General features: G+C 33.1%; 2 protein-coding genes across 2 annotated transcripts; both read left to right on the top strand.

Annotated features, from left to right (window-relative positions):
- Window positions 1-2,414: 2,414 nt before the first annotated feature.
- Window positions 2,415-4,635, top strand: LOC145788743 (DEAD-box ATP-dependent RNA helicase 52C-like). The gene is made up of 5 exons (XM_028259642.2): window positions 2,415-2,483; window positions 2,605-2,679; window positions 3,648-3,890; window positions 4,246-4,413; window positions 4,513-4,635. Exons 1-5 carry the CDS (start codon window positions 2,415-2,417, stop codon window positions 4,633-4,635), a joined length of 678 nt encoding a protein of 225 aa, XP_028115443.2.
- Window positions 4,636-5,365: 730 nt separating this feature from the next.
- LOC145788722 (uncharacterized) lies at window positions 5,366-11,393 on the top strand. The gene is made up of 5 exons (XM_082913625.1): window positions 5,366-5,952; window positions 6,144-6,274; window positions 6,373-6,432; window positions 7,802-7,853; window positions 11,184-11,393. The coding sequence occupies exons 1-5, from the start codon at window positions 5,695-5,697 to the stop codon at window positions 11,226-11,228; spliced, it is 546 nt and encodes a 181-aa protein (XP_082769751.1). The 5' UTR covers window positions 5,366-5,694; the 3' UTR covers window positions 11,229-11,393.
- The last annotated feature ends 1,671 nt before the right edge of the window (window positions 11,394-13,064 follow it).

Genomic DNA, 13,064 nt, shown 5'->3' with positions numbered 1-13,064 from the left:
TTCTGTTTATATTTATAAAAATTTAAAAAATTCAAATAAAAACTTGTTTGGTAAATTTTTTATTTATAAATCAGTAGTCTCAGTTTATAAATTTAGCAAAAAAAGTAAACTCAAAAAATGTGTTTCCGTTTTGAGTTTTGAGTTTTTTTTTTTTTTACCACCCACCACTAGCCACCACCTGCTACCATTTTCCACCACCGTCTTCTGCCACCACCACCCACCACCTGCCACCACCACCACTTACCACCCACCTGCCACCACCACCCACCACCCGCCACCAACACTCACCTGCCAGCCACCATCACCCACCACTCACCTGCCACCCACTCGCCACCACTACCCACTTGCCATCTACCCACCACTACCATCCATCGCCTGCCACCTACCCGCTACCACCACTCAGCACCCATCTACCACTACCATCCACCACTCACCACCACCACCAGCCATCCACCACCACCACCTACCAACCACCTACTACCCACCCGCCACTACCACCCACCGCCACCACCACCACCACCACCACCCACTCGCTACCACCTACTACCTTCACCCACCCACAACCGCCACCACCCAGCACCACCCGCCATCCACCACCCACCTGCCACAACCACCCCCCACCCGTCACCACCATCCACTACTCGTTACGACCATCACCACCACACACTCGCTACCATCCACCCACCCACCATCACCATCCGCCACCTACCTGCCACCACCACCCACCCGCCATACACCTGTCACCACTACCCACCACCCGCCACCACCACCACCCGCCACCGTCATCCACCCACCCACTACCATCACCATCGTCGCCCACCCACGCACCACCACCACTTACCACCACCCGCCATCCGCCACCCACCTGCCATCATCGCCCACCACCCGCCACCACCACCCACTCTCTATCACCCACCTACCCACCCACCACTACCACCACCCACTCGCCACCACCCACCACCACCCGTTACCCACCACCCATCGTCACCACTTTCCACCACCATCTTCTGCCGCCACTTGCCACCACTTGCCATTTGTCACTCTTTTTTATATTTTTAATTTTTTTTAAACATTTTGTCAATTACCAAACGCGTTTGTAGTTTATGTTTTTCTAAAAATAAACAAAAACCATTTTATAAAATTTTTGTAAATATAAACTGAAAACGTAAACGTTACCAAAAATGAAAACGTAAACGTTACCAAAAATATTTACAAAAATTTTAAAAACTGTCATAAAAACTTGTTTGATAATTTTTTTTAGTTTATAAATGGTTGTCTCAGTTTGTAAATTTGAGGAAAAAATGTAAATTTAAAAAATAAGTTTACGTTGGTTTTTAAATAGAAATTTTAAAATTTTACTAGTAAATTTTTTTTTCAATTAATTTTTTTCCAATTAAATTTTTTTGGGTAAATTACACTAACACCCCTGAGGTTTATATTTATTACAGTTCCCCTCTCACCTTTTGGAAATTACATTTCCCCCTTAAGGTTTAAAGTTTCATTACAGATTTTCCCCTTTAGCAATTTAATTTTTTTAAATACTAATTTTTCCCTCAGTGGGTAAATTACATTGACACCCCTCACATTTTAGAAATTACAATCCCCTCCCTAAGGTTTAAAGTAGCATACCAATTGATCTCTTGGTTAGTATTAGTTAGAAAAAAAATTCATTGAAAAAAAATTAACTAAAAAAAATTAATTGAAAAAAAAATTATTAGTAAAATTTTTAAATTTCTGTTTAAAAACCAACATAAACTCATTTTTTTAATTTACGCTTTTTTTTTAAATTTACAAACTGAGACAATCATTTATAAATCAAAAAAAGTATCGAACAAGTTTTTATGACAGTTTTTAAAATTTTTGTAAATATAAATTGAAAATTGAAAACTGAAAATGATGGTAAAAATAACAAATAATTAAATAAGTTACCAACATAAGAAATGATTTATTAAAAGATTCTTAGATTATGTATGGTTTGATTTTTAAAAAAAAATTAAAAATTAAAAATTAATTTAGTTAAGAAATAAAAAATAAAAAATAATTATCACTTTTATATAATTTTTATCTTTCCAATGATTAAAAATAACTTTTTATAAATTTAATTGAAACAGTCACACACGTATGTATATAATCCAAAAAAGAAATAGGCGCCAAAATAAAATGTTGTAGCGCCAATCACCAAAAATAAAAAAAGAAAAAGAGAAAGGGGTTCTGCTGCTATTCAGCAAATAAGAGCATCTCCAGCAGCTTGGCTATTCTTTCCTTTTAGCCATAGAAGCGACCTTGGAAGGGTAAAACATTGCTCCACCAGACTCGCTCAAGGATCGCTAAGCGAGGTTCATGAGCCTTTCAATTTTTTATTTATTTTTGCCTCCTCAATTCGGTTTTTGGCGGTAAAATTTTACAACGCTTCAATGTCTCTTCCGATCGTCGACAATGGCAGAGAGCTCTTTGTTGTCAAATTAATCGAGAGAGGCGAAAAGGTTTTTTTTTTCTTCTTCTTAATTTCATGCTTTTGTTCCATCTGGGTTATCATTTTTCCCATCTGGATCTTTTTTCTTTTTTTCTTTTTGGGTTTATTCTGAGGTTCTTTTTTTGCTGCAGATTGATGAGCATGTACAGAGGGAGATCATGAATCACAGATCATTGAAACATCCCAATATTGTGAGATTTAACGAGGTTTGTCATTAACTTTTGTCACATACTATAAGAATTTGTTATGTTTGTTATTAATTTTGTCTGCTTGTATAATTTTGGAGTTAGACTCTTCTGTTTTGGTCCATTTTGGGTATTGGGAGTGTTTGATAGTGATATATTTTTCATATTTGGAAATAATCTGTTTCACTTTTTTTTACCTCTCCCTGTTTAATGAGCTTATTTTTATAGAACTAATTCTCAAACTTTTTGCTCAAGGGAGGTAATAAATTTTGTCATTTCTGTTTATTTGTCTATGTATTTGTATTGCACACCATATGTTTGTTGTAATTTCTGTTAGAATATAGATTGTAATTATTTGGGTTCCATGAATGGAGAATTGAAGTTGGAGTGTTGCAAGAATTCTAATATGTAGAAGACCAGATTAAGGGCTGTGAAATGTGAAATATCAATTATCTCTCATGGTTCTCATTCCTCAGAAGACCAAAAAAAATAAATAATTTCAGTAGTTATTAGATGTACTCTTCAAGTTCAAAGTTCCTTCGATTTTTTTACTTGTGTCCAACACATTCCATGCACTTAACTTTTTCTGTTTCTGTTTTTGTGGGTAAATGGGCAAACCTCTTTTTTCTAGATTCAATATTTAGTAAATTTTCTACATGTTTTGTTTAATATTGCGGCTTCAATTTTTTATTATTTGTCTTTTTCTTCTTCTTCTCTCTCTCTCTCTTTTTTTTTAAAAAAAAGGTGTGCAGAGTACACTTGGCTTCCACGAATGTTAATTTTTCAATTAATTGATAAATTATTAAACTGTTACTGTAGATAATGTTTTAGAGCAGTGATTTAATTTGTACTGTTTAATCATTTTCTTTGTTTATGTATGCATTCAGTGTTCTGCTCATATCTTTGGATAATCAAGTACTTTGATTTTTGGATCTGCATAGCTTTTAAAGTGTGTCAATGCTGATATGTTTTTAACTGTGCTTATGCAGCTCCGTAATCTGGAAAGGGGTGTGGACATATTAGTTGCCACACCGGGCCGCTTAGTAGATATGATAGAGAGGGCAAGAGTTTCTCTTCGGATGATCAAGTATTTGGCTTTGGATGAGGCTGATCGAATGTTGGATATGGGCTTTGAGCCCCAGATTCGAAGGTTTGTTGAGCAAATGGAGATGCCTCCACCAGGTGCAAGACAGACGATGCTTTTCAGTGCCACATTTCCAACTGAGATACAAGTTGGTTTACTCAACTCCTTGATAAATAACATAACTCTATGGAAGTCTGTTTCGGTTGCCTTTATGCATGATGTTGGATTATGCAACCAATATGAAGTTAATTTTAGCTCCAGATGAAGCATAATTCAATCTAAGTTTTTCATATTTACTTATATATATGAGGACATTATTTCTAGTACATACCAACCGCAAGTAGAACTAGATCACAAGTTTTAATTAAGAAGTCTTGAGTGAAATCAAATTGCATTTTGGTTTTATTAGTATAAGTTAATTTGTTGAATGGTTGGTATTTATGCTTTTCTTTAGTATAAGTTATCATGTGGATGGATCCTAACCACTAATTTATCTCTTGCAGAGGCTTGCTTCGGACTTTATGTCAAACTACATATTTCTTGCTGTTGGAAGGGTTGGTTCCAGCACTGATCTAATTGTTCAAAAAGTTGAATTTGTCCAGGACATGGACAAAAGAAATTATTTGATGGATCTTCTTCATACCCAATGTGATAATGGAGCCCATGGAAAGGTAAATTGTATAGTGGCAGTAGTTTCACCATTGTTAGACAATTGACGATTAATCTTGTTAATCTATCTGACTAATGCAACTCTGTTATTTGTAATGCAGTGTGCCTTGACACTGGTTTTTGTAGAGACAAAGAGAGGGGCTGATGCTTTAGAGCGCTGGTTGTCCATGAATGGTTTTCCTGCCACAGCAATACATGGTGACAAAGTGCAAATGGTGAGCTAATTCTGTCTTATTTTCATTTGGATCTTTTGTGCTTTTGCTGTTTTGCCATGCCCTGAACACTTGTCCTATGGTTCTGATTTTAGTCTACTGAGGGTTCATAATTCTATTTATCTGTTTGTTTTGCGTCTACACTGATAAATTGCTTAATCTGAGCGAGAGGACAACTATATTATCCGATGTTGTATATGAACGTTGTAAAAATTTGAAAAAATATGACCGTTGTAAAAATATGACCGTTGAAAAAATATGACCATTTGAAAAATACGATAGTAGAAAAATGTAACTTTCACAAAAATATAATTATATTTAGAAGAATGAAAAAAATAATAATTTGAAAGAAGTTAGTTTTTTTTTTTTTTTAGATTGGAAAGAAGATAGTTAAAGTATAAGAATATTTTAATAGAAGATAGCTAAAGTAGATAGCCTTGTTGGAATTTATATTAAAAAAATGACTAGCTAAAATAGTAAAGTGAAATTTTGAATAGCTAATTTAACTAGCCTTGCTGGAGATGCTCTAAGAGAGGGAGAAGATAAAGGGTTAGAAAGGGGGACTAATTGGGCAGCGGTGAGACTTCGACCTAGAACGGTGCTATCTCTTCGGCAGCAAGACTGGTTCGGCGCCGGCAGCGATCAACGATTCGAAAGGGAAGGTTCTTATTCTCTTCTCTTTGCTTTGATCTAGGTATGTTCGGATTCCCCCCTCCCCCCTCTATATCAATGAATGAAATGGAGGGTATTCATTTCTTTCCGCATAAGTCATATAGCCATTAACCAACCCATTGAACCCACATTTTTCGCTGCCTCTCATCGCCCTCTCCTCTCTCTCTTTGTTCGCATAACGATCTTCTGCCATCTAGTCCCGCAATTTCCACAGACCTCTGTCCTATTTGATTTTAGAGGGAAACAAATTTCTATTCCATCTCTCACTGTTCATCGATCATTCGTAAACCAATTCTTCAAATTTCTACCCAAGCCACACCACAATGAACAACTTGTTGTTCCTCTTTTTGTACCAATCAATCCAGTGATTTACTTCTTCGATCATTTCAAAGATTTCATATGTTGATTCAAAAGTTTCCGTCTCTGAAGTTAATGGCTGCGTGTAAGCACCTGGTTCAATTAGGTCCAAGTTTTGGAATCTCATTCACTAAATTTCGAAGGTTTTCTTCTTCAGAGAAGCAATTCGATGGCTCTTCGATGATTTTTGGCAGTTCTTCGTCTTCGAATTCGAGTTTTAATCGATTTGACTTTAGGCAGATCTCTCAACTTGTCAAACCTAATGGAAAGCGTGTTTTCCTCGTAGACACGCTAGCTCTAGTAATTTCCTCTTTTTCTTCTCTAATTCGAAACATTATTTCTAATTTTTTGTATTTTTTGGATTAAAATATGGCTTTGGATTTTTGATTTTTAATTAGATAACATAATGTAGTTGTTAAGAAGTGATTTAGATATGATTTAGTTGTTGGATTGGAATGACATTTTGCTTAGGGTTGTTGTTGCTATGGCAGGTGAGGAGGTTAGAAGCACAAGGTGTGCCTTCAAAGCAGGCAGAGGCAATAACTGCTGCTATTACTGAAGTTTTAAATGATAGCTTGGAAAATGTGGCTCACTCTTTGTTTCAAAAGCAGAAATGCAGAAAGTAAGGGTTTGAATACTAGGTCTGCATTACTTTTGGCCTAATCAAGGGTTGGTATGAGAATATATATAGCTATAATGTTTGTGCTTTTGTTGTTGTAGACTGACATGCTTCATGAGTCAAACCTCTCCAAGTTTAAAACTGAAGTACAAAGTTCCCAGGTACTAATCTGTTTCTGCATTTTCGTTTCCCAAATCTGACTAGAATCCTTTTGATTTGTAATAATTGCTGAATATATGAAATTTTGTTCATTTTCCCATTTATAGTAAGTTAATTACTAAGAACGGGATAAGAGTATTTATGAACTTGATAAGTTGCGAGAGCGGAAAACTATAGTTATTCAGGTTGAGTATATAAAAAATGAGGATTCATTGGTTTTAATGCTAGACAAGGAATGCAAACGGAGTGATTATTGAATGAAAATCACATAGTTGATTTAGTATTAGAAGAAACTGGTAATTGTTGAATGAAAATCACTGTTATTTTGAGAAATTAGTGTCATAATCTTGGCCCACATCATGCACAAAATCAGAATGCATAACCAGCCAGTAGCATAGCTACCAAAGGCCTAACCAAACTGAAGGGTAGTGCACCTGTTTTATTTTGAACAATTACAATAAAATATGATAGAAGCATAAAGTACACATGTACATTTGGTAATATGTTTCATTCATTTCTATTCCTTAGGGCAAGTTCCTAAGTCCCAAATGCGCATTCCATGATGCAGATACTTGATATTACATGTCATCATCATCCTTGGCCAAACACAAGGCCACATAGTACACACATCTCATATTTTCACAAATTAGTACATAAGGTCTCAATATACAAAACTTAAGGTTTCTTCATTTCATAGCATGCACAAACTCCAATCACCATCTTCATATACAAAGACTAGATCCTCAATTTAAGCTTCATCTCCATAAACGTGGTGGAAATAATGTGATGAGCTATCCAACTTAGTGAATAATATGAACACGAGAGCTAGCATTTTACCATGGATACAATGTAGTCGAAAGCATAGGATGCTTAAATAGATAATCAATGGATAGCATAATTCATTTGAAATGAAACATGGCTTATCAGTATGCAATAGATAGCTTTGAAATCAAAAGCATAATTTTCTCAAATTTGATAATCGTTCAAATCTTACAAGACATAGCTGAGGTATATTGCATTTCAAGTCCAAAGCTTCAATTTCACATTATTATTAGCAAATTCATGATTATATATGACAACAAAAATAAAAATTATAACAATAAATCAAACCTATCTTCATCCCAACTTCTCAAGAGTTTTCTCTACCCACTATGCCATATCTAGGGCCACAGGTTGTACAAATCATCAGCAAATCATCTAGACAATGAGAGAACACATGAAGTAAATTATATGCTTATTTGAAACATCTGAGCGTAAACAACACATGGAGTAAACCATGTGGGGTAAAGTAAATTTTGCCCTTTTTTCATTAACTTTTTTTTTAGTACTCTTTTAAGACTAAATGAAGGGCTTGGGTGTTTGTTTGAGCAGGGAGGAAATGACTTTGAGATATATGACTCAGAGAGAACAGTGGGTCACACAGGTCAGCTTTATATTTCAACTTCTTATTACATTATTAAATACCATGGATTTTTCTATTTCCATGGCATCTAGAGAACCAAATGTATCATTAGTATAGTGTCATTACAAAGAAAGCTCCAATCAGACTTGGATGATTGCAAAACTGAATGGATCCATTTTCGAAAATAAATATAATTGGTGATATTCTCATACAATGCTGTAAATGATTTTTTACATAAAACAGAGTACTTGTTTTAAATGCTATGGAAAACAAAATGGAAAAAATGTTGCAACTTCAAAAGAAACAATTTTATTTGGATAATGCTGTAAAACAACATATATATATACACATAATCCTCGTTTTAATGATGCAATTGAGAGTTTCTAAACCCACCACACTCCCGCCATGTTCATCTCTACACCACTAAAGTAGTGAAAGTATTTTAATAGAAGATAGCTAAAGTAGATAGCCTTGTTGGAGTGTATATTAAAAAAATGACTAGCTAAAATAGTAAAGTGAAGTTTTAAATAGGTATTTTAACTAGCTTTGCTGGAGATGCTCTAAGAAGCTATATGTGAGCTGAATTATCACTACCAAGAAAAGGAAAAAGAAAAAAGAACTGAATTATCACGAAACTATTTAATCATTGATGGAAACTTTCAGTGAAACAATCGGACATTTTAGTTCTGTTTGTGAATCATAGGTCACTATTGTTACTTTCAGTGTTGCAGTGATGACAAGAACTTACCCTGAGGACTCTGGGGAACGGAAGGAGCTCATTCTTCTTCAAAACATAGCAAGCTACATGCTTCTTGCTTGTGGTGCCGTTTATTTTATCTCGGTAGGTCAATTATTTCAATATGAATCTATGATATAGAAACTTGCCCTGCCATTAACATGGTTCAGTTGTCACTCATTTGCTGAACTGAAGTTGGCTTTTTCATGGAATAAAACAGAGTTTAAATAAAGTGTTGGTTTGAAAAATTGAATAACAACTTTTCTATTCTTTCAAAAGTCCTATTCCAACGCTGTACTTAAGAAAGAAGTTCCCAACATTTTTCCTTTTCACTCAATTCTCGTGATCTTTGTGATTTCCTGTTTTGCTCGTATCATGAATGATATTGAAGAACTAATGAAGAATTTTTCGTTTGGGTTGGCTAAGCACACTGTCAGAATTTTTTGTAATTGTATAAATTTACAGTCAATTTCCAACAACGAAAAAATAATTGAAAAATGAAATAAAAAATTGCCATTTTTAGACATGGGTATTTTGTAGTAAGTGATGCTGCTGCTTGGATTTTGTACAAGGTACCTGAAAAGGTTGTGTCAAAGCCTTGCTCACATGGTGTTTGATTTTTGTTCTGTCTAAGATTTTTGACAAGCTTTATGTGATTTGAGCTGCTAGTAATTTGGAATTTATTTTCTGAATTTCATATGCTAGGCAATCAACATATTTATTTACATGGTATTTTCTTAATTATGTCTATTAGATTGAAGAAGATAGTCACTGAATTCCTTTAGCAAGTGGGTTTTTAAGGATTTTGCTTGTAGTGTTGTAAATGGGAAAACACTTGTGGACAGAAGATGCTGATGAGCAAATTGCGAATAATCAGCCGGGCTGCGTGCGGGGTGTCCTTCATGCTCTTGACTATCATCACTGGCATTACAATGTTAGAAGCTGCTACCCCACAAGAAGCATAATGGACCAAGACATGTGAAAGGTAAGCAATATGAATTTGCACCGTGCTTTCTTCTTCTTGGTGATTATGGATGACATACAGGGTTAGAAGTCCAGACTTGGTGCTCTATTTATTATTTTGGTCTTTGTAGAACCTTTGAGTGTACACACAATGCTTGTGCAAAGATACATTGTTTATGAACGAAGATGATGAATAGAGTTTTAAATTTCTGAATCAGTTTCACATGACAATTTTTAAACTTACCAATTGTTGTAGGCATTTTTGAAAAATCAAATAGGCGTGACAGAGAAAGTGTTCACATCAACTGACTTATACACTTTATATAATAATATAGTATAGATAGTGTATATATATATACATATGCCCATCAAAAGACATAGAAGTACTTACATGAACGTATATGCGTGGAGATGTGTATATAAATCTTTTATGTTATTGTAACCATCGTGTCGTCATTTTGTTCTGGGTCAGGGGGGTACTCATATTTGTTGGAACCTTGGTGGTGGGCTGGGATGATAACTAGTAAGTACCATTAATTTGTTCTGCTTGGCTTCAAAGCTCCTCGTTGTTGTTGTTTTGTAATTTTTTTTTTCCCTGTATTTTTTTGCTTTGTGCTATTTTGAATCTTTCAGTTAAAAGATTGCAGTGTTAGGACATAAATTTAATCTTTTGCTTTAAAAGATACATCAGAATGTTCTCTCTTACAGCATGAAAAATATTGTTCATGCTTTATATTTGGCCTACCTACCAACCTAAATCTTTGAATTTGGGTGTTTATAATATGGGTGGTCCTTTATTGACAACTTGTGCATCAATATTTTTTAATCTTAGATTTTTCTGGGCTGTCCACTAAATTGTGTATTTATTTGTTTATTTGTGTTTAGAAAAAATTGATTGGTGTGGAAGTTGAAAATTTTCTCTCAATTATTGCTTTTTCACAACTGTGGTAACAAGTTTTGTTGATTAGGTGTGCTCTCATTTTCATTTTATTTTTGAACAGGGTGTTAGGAATATTAATTAGTGTCAACAACATATATATACACATAATCCTCGTTTTAATGATGCAATTGGAAGTTTCTAAACCCACCACACACTTACCATGTTTATCTCTACATCTATATTCACAAATTTTTCTTTGTAACATACAAGAAATACAATGCATATAGGGAGTGTAGAGAGAAAATAAGCGAGTGTATTTAGAAGCTCCGATGAATTCTTTTCATAAATACAGCCTCTGCTTCTTCAAAACGTGCTGCTGCTGGTGATAGTAACTGCAATGTATGTACTCTCCCCCCTCCCCCCCAAAAAAAAAATATGGAGTAAATTCTTGAGTTTTTATTTATTTATTTATTTATGGGTACCTAGAATTATGATCCAACAGTAATAATAATATACCTTCACAAAAAGATCGTACACAAGCTGTATTGAGATCTATCATTTTTAAATACTGTGCTCATTAGTGACCTTCTAATTACAATGTCATTGACACTGAGCTGCTATGGCATCTAATTGTTAACAGGGAAGTTACTTCCAAAAGGATTAAGATCAAGTAGAAATAATTAATGTTCCTATTTTAGTTTGCTGAATTAACTTTTTAGTTTATTCATATGCATCAACGGTTTCTGGATTAATTTGTGTTTTTATTTTTCAGGTCAGAAATTTTTTGGAGAGATGCAAAATATGGTCCAAGAATTAAAGAACTTAGTTTTTTTAAGTTTTTTCATTTTTTAATATATGTAAGCACAGTTAATTTTTTTTATTTAATTCCTTTGTATATACTTTTGAATATTTAATTTTCATTTATGAAATATATTGACGTTATTCTATTCAATATGTGGTTATGATTCAAAATATAGTATATAGTGTGTATTACATTCTTCAAATGTGCATAGAAAAATAATATTGATTATTTTTCAAATATGTCGAATCCTTTTTTTATTACAGATTTTATTAGTTATTAATCACACTTAAAAGGTGTGATCTAAATGTTATTAATCACACTTAAAAAGTGTGATTAAAAATGACCATTTTTATTCACACTTTCAAAGATCACACTTAAAAGGTGTGATCTAAATGTTATTAATCACACTTAAAAAGTGTGATTAAAAATGACTATTTTTAATCACACTTCCAAAGATCACACTTAAAAGGTGTGATCTAAATGTTTTTAATCACACTTAAAAGGTGTGATCTAAATGTTTTTAATTACACTTAAAAAGTGTGATTAAAAATGACCATTTTTAATCACACTCCCAAAGATCACACTTTAATAAAATTTAAAAGGTGTGATTAAATATCATACATCACACCAAAAAAGTGTGATCTTTATCTGTTTTTGTAGTAGTGGTTCCTTCATCTGTTCAAACTTGTGACGTTCTTTCATCATACCTTAAAGTGCGGTCATAGGACCATTACAAACCAAGTGCGGTCATAAGACCATTAAACCAAATCCAAAGTCTATGATACACATTTTTATATAAGTAAGAGATCGTTTGCATTTGCTTTTTTAATTAATTTTTTGTGTTAAGATTTTTTTAACTTGTCTTTTTTAGTCTTGTTTAGTTTTATTTTTTTTATTTTTTTAGCTTTTGTGAGAAAAAAAATATAATAACTATGAATAAAAAGTAATATTTTATCTTATTAGCTTATATAACCTATTCATATAAGTCTATTTTGTCTTTTCATACTTTTTCAATCCCAAAATTTTAGTCAAACGAGGCCTAAGTTAACATAGTTAGTGTTTTGGAAGTAACTTTTTTTTGTAGGTTTTTTTAATTGTAAGATTTTATTGGAGAAAAAATTTGTATGTTTGGTTTGAATTTCAAGAGTGATTTTGGAAAAAAAAAATTTAGAAAATTTGTTTGATTTGTAAATTTATCAAAACAATTTTCAAAATCACTTTCTCTCTCTTACCTATCAATCAATCACTTTTTCTTTCTCTCCTCTCTCCTTTTCAATCACTTTTTCTCTCACACACATCTACTTAATTATAACAAAACATCAAATCATTACAAACTCCCAAACTTCAAAATTACTTTCAAAATACACAACCAAACAAACCAAAAAAATTTCTAAACTCTCTCTCCCAAAACAATTTTCAAAAACTACTCTCCCAAAAACAAACCAAACAAGCCCTTTGTATTTAGGAAGATAGTTTAATTTTTTTGTAGTTGGATGTGATGTTTGTGAGAGAAAAAATGAAATGATTATGGGGTTTGATGTGATATTTTGTTTGGATTTATTTTTTTTGGTTTTATAACCAATTTATCTTTTAGTGAAAAAAATTTAAAAAAAATCAAAAAATCGAGTTCCCAAACAGCGCCTTAGGTGAGTCATAATAAAAATAATAATTTATAATCAAATATTACATAAAATTTAATTAAAAATTCTTAAATTATAATTAAAATAATAGTATAATTAATTAATATCATAATAAATTATAATTAATATTATAATAAGTTATAATAAAAAAATTATAAAAGTGGCAATTAAAGATGCGTTTACCATAACATTTCTCATGTATCTATCCGAC

Source organism: Camellia sinensis, chromosome 2 (genome assembly GCF_055761805.1).
Source record: "Camellia sinensis isolate YWXY chromosome 2, ASM5576180v1, whole genome shotgun sequence".
Classification (NCBI taxonomy): Eukaryota; Viridiplantae; Streptophyta; class Magnoliopsida; order Ericales; family Theaceae; genus Camellia; species Camellia sinensis.
The sequence above is the reverse complement of the archived record's forward strand: the minus strand, read 5'-3'. Positions and strand labels throughout refer to the sequence as shown.